This window comes from Microcaecilia unicolor, chromosome 14, assembly GCF_901765095.1.
Source record: "Microcaecilia unicolor chromosome 14, aMicUni1.1, whole genome shotgun sequence".
Lineage (NCBI taxonomy): Eukaryota > Metazoa > Chordata > Amphibia > Gymnophiona > Siphonopidae > Microcaecilia > Microcaecilia unicolor.
In genome coordinates, this window is record NC_044044.1 from 32,481,512 (window position 1) to 32,504,981 (window position 23,470).

General features: G+C 40.5%; 3 protein-coding genes across 3 annotated transcripts; all 3 read right to left on the reverse strand.

The window, feature by feature from the left end:
- Nucleotides 1-5,631: 5,631 nt before the first annotated feature.
- LOC115457393 (olfactory receptor 5I1-like) lies at nt 5,632-6,573 on the reverse strand. Its single transcript, XM_030186811.1, has one exon. It carries the CDS (start codon nt 6,571-6,573, stop codon nt 5,632-5,634), a length of 942 nt encoding a protein of 313 aa, XP_030042671.1.
- A 1,498-nt stretch (nt 6,574-8,071) lies between these two features.
- LOC115457395 (olfactory receptor 1F1-like) lies at nt 8,072-14,964 on the reverse strand. The gene is made up of 2 exons (XM_030186812.1): nt 14,206-14,964; nt 8,072-8,248 (listed from the first exon to the last, which is right to left on the reverse strand). The coding sequence occupies exons 1-2, from the start codon at nt 14,962-14,964 to the stop codon at nt 8,072-8,074; spliced, it is 936 nt and encodes a 311-aa protein (XP_030042672.1).
- Nucleotides 14,965-22,645: 7,681 nt separating this feature from the next.
- Nucleotides 22,646-23,419, reverse strand: LOC115457396 (olfactory receptor 5V1-like). The gene has a single exon (XM_030186813.1). The coding sequence runs from the start codon at nt 23,417-23,419 to the stop codon at nt 22,646-22,648; it is 774 nt and encodes a 257-aa protein (XP_030042673.1).
- Nucleotides 23,420-23,470: the final 51 nt, after the last annotated feature.

Genomic DNA, 23,470 nt, shown 5'->3' on the forward strand with positions numbered 1-23,470 from the left:
GTTACTTAGTTGCAAACCCAGGCATTTGAGGGCTTAGACTAAGACCTAAGACTAAGAGTTCAGGGAGTCTGAATCTGATCTCTGTAGTTCCCAGAACTGAAACCTTGTTATGGGGGGGGGGGGGGGGGGGGGGGTCATGAATAACTGTTAGGCAGGTAGACTCAGGCAACTGCCTCCACTTCTGAGGATCTACAGGGTATTTCCTGGCCACAAAGATGGAAGGACTATCGGTCTGATCATGAACTAACACAACCCTACAGCAGCAAAGGGGGAACCCAGCAGCTCTATCAGATATATTGGGGGGGGGGGGTCACTGATACTCCCAATACCTGCGACCCAGAAATCAACCATCCTATTAAATTAGCTTTAAGAATGAGATAGGGAAACTGACTTTTGATTAGCCTAAGAGATGGCAAGAGGAGTAGCCTAGTGGTTAGTGCAGTGGACTTTGGTCCTGGGGAGCTGGGTTCGATTCCCACTGCAGCTCCTTGTGACTCTGGGCAAGTCACTTAACCCTCCATTGCCCCTGGTACAAAATAAGTACCTGTATATAATATGTAAGCCGCATTGAGCCTGCCATGAGTGGGAAAGCACGGGGTATAAATGTAACAAAAAAAAAAGAGAAATACTCCTTAATCCTGGATCAACTTAATCATTGTCTGCTTGATCCAGATTTTTCTGACAGGATTGAGCCACTTAGGTTTACTCTATTATGTATAGGGGCTTGAAGTTCTGATTCCCCAGTTGCATTCCCTAAGAAAAATTGAGAGATGTGGCAGCCGTGTTAGGCTACTTGTTTTATTTTAGTTTATTTCTATTGATTACTTAAGAAAAGCTCCCTACATGCAATGGAGCCGGAGCTAGTTAGCAACCTTACCTGGCTCTGGAATGCATCAGGAGAAAATCACCCATGCTCTGTGTTTTAATGAGTCACGAGGTGATTGATAATGGGTGAATCATCCTCCACAAGTCATAAAACCTTAGGTTATCAGAGCTGGGCAGAATCTGTTTGTGGTACTAATGTGAGTATTTCACAATTTTGCAGTACTTTGGACCTAGTGCAGCAGAGTCCTGATTAACAGCATGTCAATAAACTTCTGGGGGAAAGAAACTAGGATCAAACCACAAAGGGAAAAGTGAAGCCAGGCCCTCAAATCTACTACTGCTACTACTTATCATTTCTATAGCGCTACTAGCCGTACGCAGCGCTCTACACTTGAACATGAAGAGACAGTCCCTGCTCGACAGAGCTTACAATCTAATTAGGACACACAATCAGGACAAATAAGGGATAAGGACAAAGAGTAGCAAAATTCCAGAATCCCAAAGAGTAGCAACATTCCATGTACAATCCCAAAGAGTAGCAAGATTCTGTGCAGATTCCCAGAGAGTAGCAAGATTCCGGAATCTCAACGACTACTACTACTACTTATCATTTATATGGCGCTACTAGACGTACGCAGCACTGTACACTTGAACATGAAGAGACAGTCCCTGCTCGACAGAGCTTACAATCTAATTAGGACAAAGAGGACAAATAAGGGATAAGGACAAAGGGTAGCAAGATTCCAGAATCCCAAAGAGTAGCAAGATTCTGTGAGAATCCCAAAGAGTAGCAAGATTCCGGAATCCCAAAGACTACTACTACTACTACTTTTCATTTCTATAGTGCTACTAGACGTACACAGCACTGTACACTTGAACATGACGAGACAGTCCCTGCTCGATAGAGCTTACAATCTAATTAGGACAGACAAACAGGACAAACAAGAGATAAGGGAATATTAAAGTGAGGATGATAAAATAAGGGTTCTGAACAAGTGAATAAGGGTTAGGAGTTAAAAGCAGCAACTTCTACATTACAACTTCAGAGTGGAGGAGTAGCCTAATGGTTAGTGCAGTGGTATTTGATCCTGCAGACCTGAGTTCAATTCCTATTGCAAGTCACTTAATCCTCCATTGCTCCAGGTACAAAAACTTAGATTGTGAGCCCTCTAGGGACAGAGAAAGTACCTGCATATAATGTGTACAACGCTGACTACATCTAGTAGCGCTATAGAAATGATTACTAGTAGCAGTAGGCACCTTATGCCCGGAATAAACTTCCTGAGTCTATACGTCTAGCTCCATCTCTACCTGTTTTCAAATCTATGGTGAAAACCCACCTTTTCACTGCTGCTTTTGGCCCCTAGCCACTACTCATTTGCCTCCCCCTTGTTCCTTCTCACCCAGTGCTTCCCTCACCCTTATTGTCTTGTCTGTCTGTATTTTACATTGTAAGCTCTATTGAGCAGGGACTGTCTCTCTGTGTCAAGTGTTCAGTGCTGCGTGCATCTGGTAGCGCTATACAAATGCTAATAGTAATAATAGTAGATCAAATGAAGATTGAAACAGCACAGAGGGGAAAAATATATTTTATGGGAGCTGGTATTTCCTTTAAGAATGAGGCTTTTCCCACACACACGAAAAAAACGAGGTAGCACACTTCAATGAGCAGAAGTGGGGCTTTTGAAAATTACCCACTATGGGCTAGATTCTGTATATCATGCCTAAAAAATTTACAAAAAAAATATGCTTAATAGATGACCAGTAGAAGGATAACTCTTTAGTTAAATCACGTATGTGCATGCTGGACTTAATAAAATAGGAACTGTACTGGCACGTTCAGCAACTCAAGGGCTGCTGTAAATCTTAACCACGTAGGGTCAGATTCAGTAAATGGCATTGAAAATAGGTGCCAGGAAAAATTAACACTCGGGGATGAGCATCCATTATATAGAATAGTTGCCTAGCGGGGATTCCGGCACCCGAGGCCCTTAGCGCCAGCTGCATCCGGGTATAAATCCCGGCCCGCAGATTCTACGACACCGCACATAATTCTTTGTATGCCCCTTCCGTGGCCACACCCATTTTTGGGTTGGGCATAGATCATTTATAGAAGAGCACGCACCCAGATCCCATTTAGAGCAAATTCATGTCAATGGTTGAGTGCTAGTTATTGATTGTTGATGGCTCGTTAACCAATTCCTTTGTGCAGCATTTATAGAATCCAGGGGATACTGTCCTTGAGGTGTGCACTGCTAAAACCTGTCGTTTCTTTCTCTATAATATCAGCAAAATTCGCCCTTTCCTTTCTGAGTACACTACCAGAACCCTCATCCACGCTCTTATCACCTCTCGCTTAGACTATTGCAACTTGCTTCTCACAGGTCTCCCATTGAGCCATCTCTCTCCTCTTCAATCTGTTCAAAATTCTGCTGCACGACTAATATTCCGCCAGAGTCGCTATGCTCATATTAGCCCTCTCCTCAAGTCACTTCACTGGCTTCCTATCCGTTTCCGCATACAGTTCAAACTCCTCTTATTGACTTATAAGTGCATTCACTCTGCAGCTCCTCAGTAACTCTCCACTCTCATCTCTCCCTACACTCCTCCCCGGGAACTCCGTTCACTGGGTAAATCTCTCTTACCTGTACCCTTCTCCACTGCTAACTCCAGACGCCGTTCCTTTTATCTTGCTGCACCATATGCTTGGAATAGACTTCCTGAGCCGGTACGTCAAGCTCCATCTCTGGCCGTCTTTAAATCTAAGCTAAAAGCCCACCTTTTTGATGCTGCTTTTAACTCCTAACCGTTATTCACTTGTTCAGAACCCTTATGTTATCATCCTCACTTTAATATTCCCTTATCTCTTCTTTGTCCTGTTTGTCCTAATTAGATTGTAAGCTCTGTCGAGAGAGGACTGTCTCTTCATGTTCAAGTGTACACCGCTGCGTACATCTAGTAGCGCTTTAGAAATTATAAGTAGTAGTAGTGTGCACAAATATTTAGGCATTTCATAATCTAGGCATGTAAGTGCAGACTCCGCCCTTGTGTATGTGCCATAAAACACAAGCTCATATTTATTATGTTCCGCTATTTCTCGCATGCTAATTGGTATTTTATGAGTTAAGCAGCTAAATACCTAAAACTAGACGATCCTTCTCAAATCACCCTAGTTCTTAGCACATCATGGAAGCGCCATTTGCGCACTAAGATTACGCAATACTATGCTTGCGTGCTAATGTAGCAATCGTGCTAGTTAAGTCCTACGCAGGTTCTCAGTGGGATTCTGCAATGTGACTGTACAAGGGTTGTGAAAGGGGGAGACGTTATTCCCCAAGAGGAACCCATGCTTAACATGGTTTCCATAATATAATTTTAGTCCAAATCATTTGATAAATTTTTTAATGTTATTTATTGCAATTATATACTTTACATTCAAAGAATAAACTTATGGATGATAATGGAAGTAATAGTACTATACCAAGTCAAGAAAAAAGATGAAACACTCGAAATAAATCATTTTATAGATTGTATTATTCTGTGTATTAAAACTGCCGTTTTTGTGGCCTTTCAGTCTATTTCTCTAATGACAAGATTAATGATTATCCTGGTATTGTGTTGTGATAAACAAGTTTTATAACTATTCCCTCCACTCAGGGGGGCCTTGGGGACCTTCCCTTCAAAATGTAAAATATCCCTGGTTAGCTGCTTAATTGCTTTTTAACTGTCCAGGAACCATTCCTGGCTGGTTAAATAGTTTTGAATATTAGGGAGGGGGGTGGTGTTGGTATGAGTCTACTTCTTGAGATTTAGTATTTGGTTCAGGCCTTTTCATTGGTGGTCCAGTAGGTAGTTTCCTGTCTGCAGAGTGTTTAGAATCTAATGACTTCATTTCCTAAATGTTTAATCCTATTCTCTGTCTATGAGGAAAAGGTTGGATTAGTGGTTAGGAGCACCTTATGTAGCAAGGAAGGGTTCTAATCCCACCTCTCCCATTAAAGGTCCTTAATAGCTTTGACTTGTCACTTCACCTTCCATTGATTAGGTACAACTAGATTGTGAACCCACTTGGACAGAGAAATAACTCCTGTACCTGAAAATATAGCTCACCTAGACGTAGGATTACAATGAGGTGATTAATCAGTCCTTTATCTGACATAAGACCCTCATTTATTAACGTCTGCTAACACAATATAACCGGTGGTGTCTGTTTACTAACTGTGCACTCTAATTAATACATATAAACATTTGTTAGTACAAGATTGAGAAGGAAGGCCTATGCACAGTACCTGAGACAGTGGAGGGTGGCTTGTTCATGATCAGTGGGATTTAGACCTGGCCTCACTGCTCTTGATCAGGTGCTTTAACCATTAGGATATCTTCTAAAAATAAAGGGTCTGATATTCTGGTGACCTAATAAATGTTGTCCTGGGTGTTAACTTATTCCACATATTCAGTTCTGAATGTATGGTTGGTGCTTTCAACCTGCCTTCCGTATCATTTCCAAATAACTCCTGAAACTCAATTCCGTAGAAGGAAAGCACCAGGCCATTCAGTTGGAACTTTGCTTGATAGTATTCATACAGAGGTTGTAAATCTATAGGAAATCTAGTTACACTTTCACCGATCACTGTTAGAGGTATAACTGGCTTTAAATATCAAACTACAAATAAATTTGGTCACACAAAAACTGAGATTTAGAGTAAATCACACAGTCACAAAATCTGCAGGTTTGTCTGTTGGGAAATGTAGGATGGTCAACTGGGATCTTTAGCTTGTTGCATTCACTTTAGTGTAGATAATTATTTAATTTACTAGTTTTCTTAATTTGTTTCTGATTTTTCTGAATGTGTTTTTAATTTCTTGATTTCTCAGACTATAAATGACAGGGTTTAATGTTGGTATGATAAGTGCATAGATTAAAGAAAAGAGCTTGTCTTGGGTTGGTGAATACATAGAGGATGGCCTCAGGTATATACAGAAAAGTGTCCCGTACAATAGAACAATGGAGGTGAGGTGAGCAGAGCAGGTGGCGAAGGCCTTGTGTTTCCCCTCTATTGAACGGATCTTCAGGATAGTGGAAATGATAAAGATGTAGGAGATGAGAATTAACAGGAAGGGGAGAACTCCTCCAATGGATCCTAAAGCAAATATCAAAGGTTCTAGTTTCTGAATGTCACTGCAGGAAAGTTTCATCAGTGAAGAGACATCACAAAAGAAATGATTAATCTCATTAGATTTACAATAAGACAACTTAGATATCCTGTCTATCAGGAGTGGCATATCTAGAAAGGCAATAACCCAAGAACTAGTTGCCATCAGGATACAGACACTCTTCTTCATGATGAGAGAATAGCGCAAGGGATCACAGATCGCCACATAACGGTCAAAAGCCATGGCACTGAGAATGAAAAATTCTATACCTGTGAAAGATTGAAAAAAGAAGAGTTGGGCCATACATTCATAAAAAGAGATGGATCGATTCCCTGTGAAGAAGCCGCCTAGCATTTTTGGAAGGCTGACAGTAGGGCAGCAGATGTCCAGGATGGACAGGTTGCTGAGGAAGAAGTACATGGGCTTGTGGAGATGAGGGTCGGCACACATCAACATCAGAAACACAAAGTTCCCCAGCACCGAGATCAGGTAGATCAGAAGAACCATCCCACAGATGAGACCCTGCAACCGGGGGTGGTCGGAGAATCCAACGAGAATGAATTCTGTCACTGATGTATGATTTATCTCTTCCATTCATTTAATGTTCTTGATCTTGTGATCCTGAAAAAAAACAGGAAAAGAGAGAAAATCTGCATAGATGCTAGTGTTTCCTGTTCATTGTTACATTTATTTATTTGCTGCACTTGTATCCCACATTTTCCCAAGAATAAGAATTTCAGAATATAGATACCGATAGGTGCAAAGAATATCAAAGCAATCATATTAACGGAATAATAATTTAACAATTGTTACAAATAAGAGTGCATGAGTAAACCATGTAGGATTGTAAGTGGATTGATAGATAAACATAATGAAATCAGGGCAAGATATAAAGTTCAGTCATGAGGATGTAATTAAGATGAACAAAATAGGAGGGTTCGGTAATAGTAATACATGCATCCATGAGTTAGCCTTCACAACCATTGAGTGGTCCTGCTGATTGTTCTACATTCCTAACTCCACACCAATGACCTGACCATCAAGACACTTAAAGGAAAATTAAAACAATCCCCTCACCATCAACCTTTCCCCTTCATATTATAATTAGAATTATTGTTATGATTTTGTTACTTTTTATAGTAATATCATCTTCCTCAATCTGTCCTTGCCTTGAGGAAGGGAATGTAACCTTTGAGACGCTAGTGAAGAAATGTCTTTCTTTCTTAACCTTTAGTTCTGTTACTGAAGGCAAAGAAAACTCCATGAGGTCTAATCCAATAAAATAAAGAAAGTTTATCTTTAATTTTACCTCTCACTTTCCCCAGATAAAAGTGTACATGGGGAAGGGAGGAAGTACAAAAAAGCAAGCATCTTTATCCACTGAAAAGGCAGGTGAGCTTGTAATGTTTTTTTTATTGGGGGCGAGAGCATGTGATTGTGCATTTTCAAAACTGTGCATATGTTCTAGGGACCAGGTACCATTGTCTGCTGGTGCATTTTCCTGGGGCAGTTTTGCAACAGAACATACCCTCATGCTTTCCCTTTGAGAGTTGGTAAAAAAAGGTTTGGAATTTGCAAGAGTGATAATATTGCTAATAAAAGAATTATAGTAGTATAATAATATGTACAAATAGAATGAAAAATGCTAATTATTAATTCAATCCCAGTATTGTGTTTTGAGAAATCTTCTTGGTCGCTGAAAATGTAAAAATGTTGTAATTCAGAATAGAAGTAAAGAAAAATCTTACCATACCAAGGAAATAAGAGCCTCTAAGAGACAGGAGCATGTAGACAAGTCCAGTTATAATAAATATTACTTTGCTAATACAACGTGTGAGGTTTTTATGTCACATAACAGTGTCTATAAACATGGAGGAAAAAAAAGCCTCAGAAATACAAAGGCATTATATATCTTTACGCCTCACCTTTTCAATCACTGGCTTTTAAAAAACTTCCATCATTTTAATTCAAATATCTTCTCTTTTGTATCTTTTTATTGCATCCATGAAAAAGATATATATTTTTCACTTCTGTGATCGTATCAGGTCTTCCCAATGCTGGCCACTATTTTGCAGTTCCAAATCCCACTTCTTTAAATAATCATAATATCTTTCTCAGTATCTAAGCCAGTGTTCACATCAACTAGAGCAGCATCCCGGCTCTCAGGCTCCACCACTGTCATGGTCTCTGCTGCTCCTGGTTCCCCGTCTTCTTCCCCGACCACTCCAACTCCAGTTGCCACCATTGTAATTTCTGAGTCTTTTTTTTCCTCCAAATGGAGCAAAAAACAAAATTCCAAAGCACAAAACCTTCAAATATTTTTGAAAACAAAAGATAGATCATTTTAGTTCATGTTGGTTCTAGTCTGTTGGCTACTTAAGGCGAACCTCAATTAGTCTCCACATGTCCAGTGTCTTGATTAGGCAAGTGAAGTGATGTGTTTTTAGCCTACAACTAACCAGGATTCTTGGAGAAATAGTTTTGCCTTCTTTTAAAAAGAGGAGTCCAGTGTTCTCTCTGTCTAACAGGTCCTGTGATCATAAAACCTGCTTTTCTAATGTTTGGTTGATAAGTTTGGCTTGGGGCATTAGAATATTAGGGTTCTCAGTTACTTTGATAACCCAGACCTACCTTATTGGCCGCAGGAGTAGGCATTGGTGACCTGGAGATTTTCAGTGATGTAGTTTAATGCCAGTATGGAATGCTGATTAGCAGATTTATGTTCTGGGTTAAAAAAATACAAAGAAAGACGGGGAAGTCACCAGATTTCTTTGCTAAATAACGTGGGCTTAATTGCCTGCAGCATCTGAAAAGGGGGAAAGAAAGTCCAAAGGAATCATCATGCCCCCCTGCTGATGGAGCACTTGTAAATTATCCTGAACATGCAAAATGTTAACCTCAGACAGAATGGAGAAGATGTCTGAGATTCCTGCAGACATAGTCTGTGCTGAGAGCACATTTTTGGCTGCATGAAGGGAAAAGGTCTTCTGCTTTTTAATTCCAGCTGTTCACTAACAGCCCCTCCCCATTATAACCAGGGAAATGACAGATGTACTTACATTGGTCCCTCACCTTCTCACTGGCTTGAAGAGAAACATTGAGCAGGAGTAATTTTATAAAGCAAAGAATCTTCAGTCTGAGTGTCCAGAGTGCTGGAGGATTAGACCGCAACCTCACTTCACTTCCTATTTATCTGAATCTTAGGGATGAGTGTCTATCTTAAGGGGTATCACTGATAGGTGGAAAGTTTGTCCCCTGGTATTCCCGCTTTCTTCTCTTCCATGAAAAGTTACTTCATTTGTTAAAATGTTTGTGTATGTCTTCACCTCTCCTCCTTGGGAGGGGGGTCTGTCATTGTTGGCAAATTTTACAGAACCTTGTAGTCACTTGTCACAGGTGATGTAATTAAAATGTGACTATTCCATCACCAAATGGCCTGAGATACAGTGTGGTTGTGTGTGTGTGTGGGGTGGGAGTACATTCTGTGCTTTGTATTCTTGTTACTCTGTGCAGGATACAGAGTACAACCATAAGTTTATTAACACAGATTGTACTACTACTACAAATCATTTCTATAGTGCTACCAGTCGTACGCAGCGCTAGAGGAAGGTTTAAGATAATTTATAAGCAATCAACACCATCCACAGCACTTGCTTTTCTGTAACAACATCCCTCACAAAGAGGCTCATTTTGTTACATAGGTTACTATTTAACTTTATAAGTCTGCATTTTGAAAATGAGCACCTAAAGGACATAAAAAAGGAAAAATATATTTCTTCTCAGTTTGAAAATAATACTATTGAAAGGTAATAGAAATAAGACTCGGCATCCTAATGCATCCTTTTCCTGTCAAAGGCATGGAAAAGGTAAAGACACGGAGAGGGTAGATTTCAAAAGCACCAAACTCTTCTGCTCAGATCTGAGAACGTCAATAAGAGACTTTCCCAGGACCGGGAGAGGAAAGTGGAATATTTTCCCTTCCTTTTCAGAGATTCAAATGTAGCAGGTTCATAGTCTGTGGGCTTTTCAGGGTGGTCATTTTACATTATCTAATGTGTGAAAGAGAAACTACATTCATAGTTTATTTTTTTAAAGCTATCTGAATATCTATGCAGGGAAGGTACAGATGGAGTTTGCAGCAAAGCAAATTATTTGAAAATTCTGCACATTGCATTTACAGTAGAATAAGTGAAAATTTCTGACTCAATTATCAAAGGGACTTGTATATTTAGCAAATGCCACCAAAATGCTTCCAAATGCTCCAGCAGAATCCAGACAGTGCCGGGGATGAGGGAGGGTAGGCCACCCACCATTATGGCTTCTAGAAGAACCCACTTTCCTTTGGAAATCTCTAGCACCTTCTCAGCGAGGGGTCTCCAGTTCAGAACAAGCTTGCAATTACACAGACAGGTTACAATTTTGCAAGGAGAAAAATTTGACCAGAATGTAAATCAGTGATGCATAGATATGGTTTATCTGATGTCCAATAAACCACTTAATACTGTTAGTGTGGGAGTTTAAGGAAACATATTAAAACTGTATCAAGAGCTGGATGTGCAACTTGGTTCAATTTTTCCCATGAAACCATACCGGGTTTTAATCTTCTTAGGAAGGATAGGGAGGGCTGAGAGGTGGAAGAGTGCTGCTGTATGTGAAAAATAATGTCAGAGCGGCTGAAATGCTGGTGTCCTCGGGAAAGGAAAAAAAGTGATATTTATTTATTTATTGGGATTTATTAACCGCCTTTATGAAGAGATTCACCCAAGGTGGTGTCGTCCTGGAAAGTGAAGATGAAACCAGTATCCATGTGGTTGTTATCTACAGACCTCCAGCAACAAATGGAGAAGCTGGACAAGGATCTGATGGAAGATATCCATCAACTTGGAATGAAAGGGGAGGCGCCGCCGCTGCTGGTAGATTTGAACTGGCCTGATGAGGCACGTTAAGTGTCTAGACCTATTATTTTGGTTTATAGCCAACTATTGTGAAAAGAAGTGTTTATTGAATATAGAAACAACGCACTAATGCGAGTATGAACATTTGAAAGAAGTACGTCTTCAACTTTTGAAAATTGTGTGCATGAGGTTTGACGGAGCAAGTGATTGGATTGACCCAGAAGGTTTTACATTTTGAGTGAGGTATAAAGTTTATTATCATTATTTATAGTACAATTAGAGCACTGGTGTGTATTTGCTTACATTAAAATTTTTAAAAAATTTAAGGAGAAGTTCTATGGTCGAGAAACTTGTCCACCCTTAGAGACGCAAATCACACTGTGTAGCCTCGCTTGGGTGAGTTTATACTCTGAGAACTTCCAAATCACTTAAAAAAAATTTACTTCTATAGATTTTCTGGGCCAATCCTTCTATTGTTTTGTCTCCTTCAGACTCTGGGTTTTTTTGTAGACTATTACTGATGAGGATTGGAACATCCCATTGGCAGAATTGGAAAGAAGTAGAGAGATAGTGGATGCCTGTCAAAGTGTTGAAGTCAATCGATTAATAGGAAAAATGAGTAAACAACCTAAATCTTCAGCATTTTTACCATGAAAATATGTAGGGCACTGTATAAGAAGATGCACAAGCGTTTGTGCACTAACTATGTAAGCGCCCACAATATTCCTATGGGCACCTACACGGTGAGCACAAATTTTTAGCGTGCATTAATGAACGCTAGCATGCCTTTGTAAACAGGGCCCTTACAAACCAAACATGCAATTTTAAAATATATACGTGAGTTTACCATAAGACAATATAATTTGTTTATAAGGGGTGTTGCCCTTTCAAATTTTCCTAAGTTAAAAATCAATTTCGTAGCAGGTGTTTTGCAAAGATACAGCCTCCTCTGTAATTTTAATGAGATTGAATTATATAAAGAGTTGCAATAATCCAATTGTGGGAATAAAATAGCTTTAGCAATAATTCTAAAACTTTGCATTACCAATGAAGAGCGAAAAGATCGTAATTTCCGTATGATAAAGAAACATCTTCTGCATAATTCATTTATCTGACCCTCTGAAATGTTAATGTAGAATCCAATGTAATCCCAGGAGTGGACTGGCAGTGATCTGGGCCCCTGGGCACTAAAGGTCATGGAACCCTAACCACCTATCAGAAGTGATTACATTAGATGGAAGCTAGGGGAGAATGGGCCCCCCCCTACTGCTGTGGCCCTCAGACACTGCCCTGTTATTCCAATGCTCAGTCCACCCCTGCTTAACTCAACTTTACCACCCCATGTGTTCCATCGGTGATGGATCCCCCCTCTGGTACATTCTTTCTCATTTCTTACTACATTACTGCAGTGTGGAAAGGAATTATTTCTGGGGGGGGGGGGGGGGGGGGGGGGGGGGGAGGTCTTTCCTATAAGTTCCCAAATGCCTACACTAAGCAAAATAAAAAATGACTTTACATAATGGAAGAATGATCAAGGTTTGAATTCCAAAAAGTGCAGAATCATTCATTTATTTATTTAGTTAGTTGTGGCATTTATATCCCACATTATCCCAAACAAGTTCAATGTGGCTTACAATAAACAGTATAGGATACATAACAAAGAATAATGCATAAGAAAGTAATTTGTAGTAAGAATCCAATTTTACAATACAGTATCATAAACATTGAGAAAATCTATTATGAATGAGAAATTGTACATGAAGCAAAGAGAAAGTTAATGGTAAATAGAGTAATAACCAATTCAGGTAATAATTAATTATTTGAGATATGGCTGTTCTTTGTGAGGGTTTGTGTGAATAGGAACGATTTGAGGATTTTGCGGTATGAAGTATATTCCTGTATATTTCTTATTTTGGGTGGTCAGGAGTTCCACCATTTGGTTCCTGGGTAAGTGAAGTCTGCAGAGTGGACAGTTTTGTAGATCACTTTTTTGCAATTTGGGAGGTATGGTCTGAGATAGTTTCTTGCCTCATATTTAGCGTTTCTTTGAGGTAAGTTTATTAATGGAGGAGTGGCCTAGTGGTTAGAGCACCGGTCTTGCAATCCAGAGGTGGCCGGTTCAAATCCAACTGCTGCTCCTTGTGATCTTGGGCAAGTCACTTAACCCTCTGTTGCCTCAGGTACAAACTTAGATTGTGAGCTCTCCTGGGACAGAGAAATATCCACAGTACCTGAATGTAACTCACCTTGAGCTGCTACTGAAAAAGGTGTGAGCAAAATCTAATAAATACATAAAATATAGTCTGGAGCCAATTTAGGATCTGAAAGATAAAGGTACGTAGTTTGAAGGTGATTCTTGCTTTGATGGGAAGCCAGTGTAATTGATTAATTAAAGGGCACGCACTTTCAAAATGAGAGATTTTGTATATGAACCTGGCTGCAGTGTTTTGAGCTGTTTGGAGGTTTTTTTGGAAGAAGACACTCAAGAGTTAGGCACTCAGTACATACTTAAATGCCAATATCTTTAGTTACACACTGTACTATTTATTTACATCATTCACTAACCCGGACAATCCAATGTGATCTGGGCGGATTACAAGTAAAAATTACATGCACAATTTAAATTAACTTACCCAATACATGAATACATGTCAGCATATAACTAATCAAAATCAGTCTAAAAACATATCAAACCATCTACAGCAGGACACAACAATGAAAATTACTGACTAAAAGCTTGCTGAAATGAAAATGTCTTAAGGCAACACTCTGGACTGTCCTTAATGATACAGGGCAGCACTTCGACCAGATTGGACCCATAACTCTAAAAATCTTTTAAGATGTTCCTCCAACCTTGAGCATTTGTAATTCTTTTGTAGGTATTTGAACATCTCTTACTTCATGTCAACATTACCTCTCCTTTCCCTTTCCATTTCCCTTTGTTGGGTCTTCATATTTACACGTACATCCGTAAGTCTAAGGTCATATGACTTTCGGTGCAGAACCTGCTCCATTTTGGTAACTCTTCTCTGCACCACCTCTGCTTTGTCTATGTCTGTTTTTAAAGTCTCTTAATTCTCCTAACATTTGTGAAAGGTATGGATATAACACAAGAAGCTGAAAAGAGAATTCACGGGTAGGCGAGAGCAGAATCTTGAGACACTGATGTATCAAGTGAGACCTCAGGAGAAGGCATTTTAAATGAAGACGAGAGAATCACAAATCAAATTCCGAGCAAAGCACAGAAGCTGGAGGGACAGACCCATACTATAAAATAAATTATTTTCTTTGACGTTTTTTTTTCTTTAGCAGACACGTCAATCTAATTTACCAGCTTTCTTGCTATGCGTCTAATTTTTCTTAATGTAGTTTTGATTTCTCGGTTCCTCAGGCTATAAATGATGGGGTTTAACATTGGAATCAGAGCTGTGTACAGTAAAGAGAAGAGCTTGTTTTGGGCTGGTGAATACATAGAGGCCGGTCTCATGTATATACAGATAAGAGTCATGTACAATAGAATAACTGAGGTGAGGTGGGAAGCGCAGGTGGAGAAGGCCTTGTGCCTCCCCTCTGTGCACCGAATCTTCAGGATGGTCGAGATGATGAAGATGTAGGAGATGAGGATTAGTAGGAAGGGGGTGAAGCCTACAAAGATACCTTCAACAAATATCAGTACTTCGAGTTGGTGAGGGTCACTGCAGGAAAGTTTTATTAGTACTGCTGTTTCACAGAAAAAATGATTGATCTCATTGGACTTGCAGTAAGACAGTTTAGATAACATCTCTCCAAAAGGCAGCGCATCCAAAGAGCCAATGACAAATGAACCTACAGCTAGCAGAATGCAGATGCTCTTCTTCATGACGTGAGAATAATGCAAAGGGTCACAGATCGCCACGTAACGGTCGTATGCCATAGCGGTAAGAAGGAAAAATTCTGTTCCTGTGAAAGCCTGAAAAAAGTAGATTTGGGTCATACAGGCACAGAACGAAATGGATTTATTCCCTGTGAAGAAGCTATCCAACATTTTTGGGAGAGGGAGAGAGGTGGAGCAGATGTCCAGGATGGACAGGTTGCTAAGGAAGAAGTACATGGGCTTGTGGAGATGAGGGTCGGCACACATCAACACCAGAAACACAACATTCCCCAGCAGGGAAATCAGGTAGATCAGGAGAACCATCCCACAGATGAGACCCTGCAACTGGGGGTAGGTGGAGAATCCCACGAGAATGAATTCCGTCACTGACGTCTGATTCCTCTCTTGCATTGGTTCGGTTGATCTTGGCTTTGAGGCCTGGAAAATAACAAAGAAAGCGATGAACTCATTGATGTGTTTGGGAATTAAGATTTCCAAATATTCTTCCCTAGTTGCCCCCCTGAAGTGAAGAACTGCAGTTTGTCTTCCCTTTTTTTAAAAATTGTGTAACTTTTATTTCCTTTTTATTGTTAGCCGGTTTGCACATGTTAATGTGAACATGCTAGCCGGTTCATGCTTCCTTGCATATTCGCTGCCCATGACAGGCTCCCTCCTGTAAAAATTACCAAAAAAATTAATAATGCATGGTTATGACACGCTGACAGGCAAAGTGTCACAAAACGCATTTTGCAGGAAGCCTTTTTTGTCATATTAAGATCACGTTAGTTTTTATTGTGGTTGATTTAAACGGCCTCTAAATGGTGTAAACCACTAAAACAGTAATTCCAGGTTGTCACTGTATCAAGCCATAAACAAACTTGGAACGCAATCGAAGAAATAGCAGAGCCTTCCAGTTTGAAAAGGCAGCTTTGTTTGAAACTGTTTTCACACTGCCCCTGCGCTTCCTAAGCCTTCGGGAAGAGCTTGAATTGCCAGTCCATAATACCAGTCAAGATCTGAGGAAGGCAACTCAGGCCTTGATGAAAATATATATAAATTTATTTTTCATATTCCATTTTTAGTAATTCACTTTTGGTTCTGGGAAGTACAGTGTTACCATTAGTGCCCGACCATATAAAAAAATTAACCATGTGACCACTTACCACCACCAAGGGCCCCTGCGCCAACTGGCGAGCACGGGAATGCCCAGTCTCTACCCCCGTCCTATGTTAGGGCATTCGTTAGTGCCTAACCCAGCTTCGTAAAAGGACCCCTTAGTTTAATCTCTATGAATATATTAATTATTCAGATAGGGCTCATTTACAAAGCCGTGCTAACGTTTTTTAGCTCTCAGTAAAATGGTAAATGCTGAGATGCCCAAACCAGGGTTTATCGCCGGCTGATTTTATGCTCTCAAATGGTCCTTTGGGTTTTTCCCTGCTCTTTGCCTCACTTATGGAGACCACTTTTCTTATTATCAATTGTGTCGCAGACTCTGGGTCAGTGCACCAGGGTTTTGCATTTCTTGGTGATTACAGTAACCTGGATATCCCTGACCAATTGCAGGAGTAAGACTTAGGGGGGGACGTTATCAACTTGAACTCCTGTTAATTGGGATTATTTTACCACATGTGGCATACAAATAACCTGACTTGTAAAACAGAGTGGAGGAGTGGCCTAGTGGTTAGGGTGGTGGACTCTGGTCCTGAGGAACTGAGTTCGATTCCCACTTTAGGCACAGGCAGCTCCTTGTGACTCTGGGCAAGTCACTTAACCCTCCATTGCCCCAGGTACAAATAAGTACCTGTATACAATATGTAAGCCACATTGAGCCTGCCATGAGTGGGAAAGCATGGGGTACAAATGTAACAAAAATAAAAAAAAACCCAAATTAAGTGTAGCCCATGTTGATAACTTTGCCCCTTAGTGATCCAGGGCCACCCAGTGATGTACCTGAATGTTGGCTGTCTCTCTGGTATTGCTGAAGGGCAGGTCTGGAGTTTTCAGCAAAGACAGTGAAACAGGGTTACTTTCTGCAGGATATATTTAATTTAAAATAGGCATTTCTTGTGTCTTCGTTTCTACCCAATCATAATTTTAGGTGGAGAACAATAAAATTATGATACATCATTTCTTTACTATATCCAGCATAAATATAATACATAGAAGAATGAAATAATTATTACACTAATAGTACATTAAACTATAATACACAGAAACAAAGAAAATATGCACAAGTTTAATGATTTCTAAATAATCATTCTGAAACTAATACAAGCCCAATTCGTAATAGACGTGTTTATATAATAATCTAATAGGGGTTGCTGGCTACGAACGAAGGGGTCATTTTACTAAGATGCACTAATGGATTTATCACACGCTAACGATTAACACACGCTAAATGATAAGACGCCTACAGGAATATAATGGATATCTTAGCATTTAGTGCATGCTGATTGTTAATGCACCTTAGTAAAAAGCATTATTTCAAATGAGCAAACATTTTATTTAAACTCTCTCAAAAAAATGTCTGAAGTCGCCGAGTTTTTAGTAACCTTCTAAATCTTAAATAAACTCTGATGGCAAAGAATTCCAAAGCTCTGGACCTTTCCCTACTATGGTTCTGTTGCTTGTTCTTTTTAAATGACCCGATTTATTCATCTTGAACACGGGCTAATTTTCCTGAATTGATCTTAAATTCTCTGTAGGACGATAAGAGAGTGAGAGAGCGCAGCAAGACCTGGGTCTCAGACCACGTAATGCTTTAAACGCAAAAATCAAAAGTTTGAATGATGAGGGCATGTTGAAATGAAACGATTTGATCTGTAGCTTTCTGCACAATTTGCAATCTTTTCAAGTAAACATATTGCAGCAATCATTAAGGGGTAATAATATGCATTTGTTCAAGGATTTAATTTCATACAGGGTCTGGAAGAGGGAAAGACAATCTACACGAGTATCTTTACATTATTCCAGAAATAGTAAAGTAAACCCACATACCCTCTCCCCTGCAATAGGTAAGGTTTACTTATGGTAGCCAAATTACCTGCCGAATTACCTGCTCTACTGTTCACATCCTCGCTGATTGTATTCAGACATCAGGGCAGGAGGGATTTTATAGAGCAGATTGTCTGTTGGCTGCGAGTCCAGAGCACAGGAAGATGACAAGAGTGACCTCATTTCACTTTCCTATCCTTACAGGACTCCTCATAAACACACAAGGCTTTCCCTGTGGTGTTTTCCTTCTCTTCAAGGGAAATTATTCGGTCAGAGTAAAAGTTTTGCCTGGCTGTGTAACCGATCCCTCATGGGCTCAGTACTGGAGCGTTTAGCAATTACAGTTCGTGTTAAGATGGGGAAAAACCCCAAGCGTCAGATAGTGAATAACTGCAAGCGTCAGATAGTGAATAACAATAAGGTTCAATATTTTACTAGAGGTAAAAACTGATGAAAAACAATTTGGGGAGAAGATAGATAACTATTTTACAGTAAAGAAGATCAGGATCCTGTAAAAGAAATGGAGAATTGGAATACAATTAGGACCTCTTATATCAAGCCACGCCAACGGGGCCCATGTGACAATGGCGATGGAGCCCATTCAGATTGAATGACCGTTGTTGACATTACCGCAGTGGCATTCATAGCCTCGATGACACCCAGGGCGGATCGCCGATGCACCCCCCCCCCCCGGCGAAATGACACCCCCCCCCAGGAGCACCGGTCTTACAATCCAGAGGTGGCTGGTTCAAATCCCGCCACTGCTCCTTGTGATCTTGGGCAAGTCACTTAACCCTCCATTGTCTCAGGTACAAACTCAGATTGTGAGCCCTCCTGGGACAGAGAAATGTAACTCACCTTGATCTACTACTGAAAAAGGTGTGAGCAAAATCTAAATAAATAAATAAAATTATTGGAACTTAAACAAAAATGCAGGAGCTTGGAAAGAAAGCAGTATGCCTTAATAAGGTGTGTTAGCATTTTTAACGCACCTTTAAAGTTAAGGCGTGTTAAACGCTAACGGGCCTGTACATTTCTATGGGCTTGTGTTACTGTTTAACGTGCGTTAAAACCAATAATGCGCCTATATCACACCTTAGTAAACATAGGCGAAAGTGGCTTAAAGATAGAACCGAAACAAATGAAAAAGTCTGGAGAAAGTTCATTGTAGAATATAAAAAGAAAGTATTGGAGGCAAAATAAAATAACCAAACCTACTGTAATAAAGGAAAGTCTGCCCAGTACAAAGAATCTTTTCCAAGTCATGACTCAAGTGAATTTCAGCATTTTTCTGCAGAATTACAACCCACAATCTGTAAATTCGAGAACTATTTCAGGACTGCTCATAAACACAAGGCTTTGCCCCCATTGTAATGAGGGAAACAGCAGGTTTACTTTCAGCAGCTGCAGGATCTCTGGTGTCCACATCTTGACTGACTTGGGCTGGGGGATTTTATGATGCACAGAGCTTGCAGATTGAGTGGTGTCCTGAGCACTGGAACATGACAGAGCGCCCTCACTTCACTTCCTTTTTAATCCTAAAACCTGGATTGAGATCACTGATTAGCAAAAAGGTTTCCCCCCCCGGCGTTCCTTCTCTGTTGTCTTCCAGGGAAACTTACTGACTTAGTTTAAAAGTTGTGCCTGGCTCTTGCAAGGACCTGGTCTGTTTAAATCATCACCTCTCCTCCCTCAGGGACCCTTTCAGAGCTCAGTGCCAGGCAGTTTGTCACAGCTGCCGTTATTAAACATTAACTGTCCCACTAAACTCAATGTGGATCGGGGTGAGGGGAGTATATTCAGGGGTCCTTTTACCAAGCTGTGGTAATGGTGGGGTCATTTTTCCCCACACGCCAGGGCACTTTTTAACACAGTGAGTAAAACGCCCCCCCCTTTAAAAATGGTGATGCGGTAAGATTATTCTTACTGCGTGGCCATGTGGGGGGAACACTTACCGCCACCCATGGTAACCTGGTGGTAACGTACTACCCGATTACCACTGGGTTAGCGCAATGCTAGAAATTTAGGAATACTTTCTGGCATGCCAGAAATGGCGTGCACTCGAGCCAGAACCAGCGGCCGCGTTGGGCCGGCAGTAGTTCCAGGTTGCTACATGGCAACCCTTTTTGTAAAATGACTCCTCAGTGCTGGAGTGGAGGACTAATGTAATGTTTAGAATAGTACGTTAAGACTGAGGGAAGCTGCGGTTCAAATCCTGCTGTGGCTGTTTTTGATCTTGGGCAAATCACTTCACCCTCTACTACCTCAATGTAACCTGCCTTAAGCTACAGCTGAGAATGTCAAGAGCTAAATGTTTCTGTTTATTATTTGAGTTTGATATAACACCTTATTCCATGCCCAGGTCAAGGTGGTTTACAAATAAAGTGGGGCACTCAGAGGGAGATCGAATTTCTACTCAGCTGTTTCAACAGGTCCGACAACACTACTGGAAATGAATAAGATGAGCAACGACTTTAAGAATGGGAAGAATGATCAATGATTTGTTAGTTTGCTTTCATCCTTAAAAATGTGAAATCATGCACTGGGCTGCAAAGATCTGAGGGCCAGATCCATTTTGGAGATGAAGAACCAGCAGCCACCTAACACAGAAAGACCAGGTGGAGGGATCATTATCTCTGTTGACCATAAGGTAGCCAATCATTTCAGGCAAGGAGCTGGAAAATCTCATAGTGTGCTTGGGTATATAAAGAGGTGTCTCTGTAGTTGCAAGAGGAACATAATTTGACCTCTCTATAGGACTTGGGTGAGACCCGACCTTGACTACATTGTTCAGTTCTCTTATTGTATGCTTTTGCTTCATTTAAATGAGCTATGGGTTCAAAAGAGAGGACAATTACAAATGAACCTTACACAACGCAAAACAGACACAAAATGTATTTATTTATATACGCATGTTGCCCATTTAATAGACAATAATGTATTTATTTATATTTGCATGTTGCTCATTCAATAAGTGGCTTAGAAAACGGTGAGTGTCATGGATTTGATATACTGTCTTTTGTGATACAATCAGATCAGTTTATTTATTATAAACAGGTCTTGTCTCTGGCCTTAGTGGTCTCACAATCTAAGATTTTTAAATAGAATTATATGATTAAAATCACAACACACATTAGAAACAGAAGGAAACCACAGACATAACCAGACACACTCTGCCCCCTCCAATAATGCGTCTACTCTAAAAGCTTCCCCATTACAGATCTCGAAATGTATTTCCATGTCCAGCATCTCCAAAAAAGATAACACCCCTACTGTCCCGGTGCCTTTCTGAACTCATAACTTCCTGAAATGCACAGATCTCCAGGTGTGAAAGTGGAAAGGAGTGGTAACAGGCAAGAAAAGAATGCACAATTTCATTTCTACGCATGCTTTTAACATTCAAATTGCTGTAACTGTAAATGGGGAATCCTGCAAAGATCTGAACTGTCTTATCAGGATGTAGACTCTCAATTTCCTTTTCAATATTCATAAAAAAAATCGATAAGGGTCTGATAAACTGCTTAAGACATAGCCTTTTAAGTCAATATTCATCAATTAAGCGACCATAGGACAGACGTTTATGTGGTAAACACAAGAACGTAAGAGTAGCCATACTGGGTCAGACCATGGGTCCATCTAGCCCACTATCCTGTTTTCCAAACAGTGGCTAAGCAAGGTTACAGAAAACCTGGCCACTTAAAAACTGACTATCACTACTTAAGTGGCCAAGTGCTGACTCCCTCTCGGGAATCCCCCATAGCTGGCTTTGAGTTTGGTGCTAACCGTGATATTCAGCGCTACTTAGCCGGTTAAGTACTGCTGAAAATTAGCGGGTAGCCATGACCAAGTGATTTAACTGGTCAGCATCGGGCCCATAGATCTTACAGTTGAAAACAATGTATGGATTCCTGAGCTGGGGACAGCGGAGACCCAGCAAAATATGAGCTGCTCTGTTCTGGAAATACAGGAACCCCTTCCATTTGTTTCTTTTATGTTCCTGTCACTAAACAATGAGCATAGCCCAGTCTTTTCCCTAAGCTGAAGAAGACAACTTGCACTCTACAAAATGTGGATTTAGGGAGACTTTTCTCTTCTCCTATAGCAGATACAAATCAAAATTTATATAGAATGTTAAAAAAAAATCTTTAGTATTTTACAAAAGGTTCACAGAATGCAGAGCTTTTCATAACAGGCATATATTTTGCTGCCAAAAATGCAGGTGTATTTTAAGACAGCATCATTTGGGGCTTTGCATCTGTAACACCTACTTCCATGTAGACGTGATGCATTTTGCAAGACTACAGGCCTCAGGGGAGGCAAGTCAAGAACCAAGCTTTGAAATGTTTGCATTTTCATGGTGATGTTTAGACCCGAAGAGGTTAGTGTAATTTTTTCCCCATGAAAAATTGACTGAGGAGTTATGCATGGCTTAAAGCAGGTGAGAGTGTGCAACCTGTTCTCAGATGAACATGAATTTGCAAATCTAACATACTAAGGCCCCCTTTTTATCAGAGCGGCTGCCTCGCAGCAACACCAACAGAGCCCATTCAAAGTGAATGAGCTTTGTCGGCATAACCGAATCAACAGCCGCTAGTGGGACATAAGTATGTATATACTTTGAAGGTCTGTCCAAACCATGCTCACAGCATACCTCCAGGAAATCTGTGCATGATGCATACATTCATAAGGAACACATGTTTTAAAATTGCTGCACATGGAGTGGAGGAGTGGCCTAATGGTTAGGGTGGTGGACTTTGGTCCTGAGGAACTGAGTTCGATTGCCACTTCAGGCACAGGCAGCTCCTTGTGACTCTGGGCAAGTCACTTAACCCTCCATTGCCCCATGTAAGCCACATTGAGCCTGCCATGAGTGGGAAAGCGCAGGGTACAAATGTAACAAAAACAAATAACCCTTCTGAAATCATCTCCCTAAACTAATTGGCCAGCATTTTTCTCTAATTTTTCTAAATGCATTTTTGATTTCTCGGTTCCTCAGGCTGTATATGATGGGGTTTAACATTGGAATAAGAGCCGTATACAGTAAGGAGAAGAGCTTGTCCTGGGCTGGTGAGTACATGGAGGCCGGTCTCATATATATACAGATAATAGTCCCATAGAATAGTATAACTGAGGTGAGGTGGGAGGAGCAGGTGGAGAAGACCTTGTGTCTCCCTTCGGTGCACTGGATCTTCAGGACGGAGGAGATGATGAAGATGTAGGAGATGAGAGTTATTAAAAAGGGGGCGAATCCTATGACGATACCGTCGGCAAATATCAAGGTCTCCAGATCACGAGTGTCACTGCAGGAAAGTTTCATGAGTGCTGTGGGGTCGCAGAAGAAATGGTTAATCTCATTAGATTCACAGTAAGACAACTGTGATACCTCATTGGCCACGGGTAACATGATCAGAAAGCTACCAAGCCAGGAAGCAGCAGCCAGAAGGATGCAAATGCTCTTATTCAGGATGAGATAGTAGTGTAACGGTTTACAGATCGCAACATAGCGATCAAATGCCATGGCGCTGAAAAGGAAAAGTTCTGTACCTGTGAAAAACAAGAAGAAGAAGAGCTGAGTCATACATGCATGGAAAGAAATGGATTTGCTGGGTGTTAAAATTATTTCCAGCATTTTTGGGAGGGTGACGGAGGTACAACAGATGTCCAGGATGGACAGGTTGCTGAGGAAGAAGTACATGGGCTTGTGGAGTTGAGGGTTGGCACACATCAACATCAAAAACACAAAGTT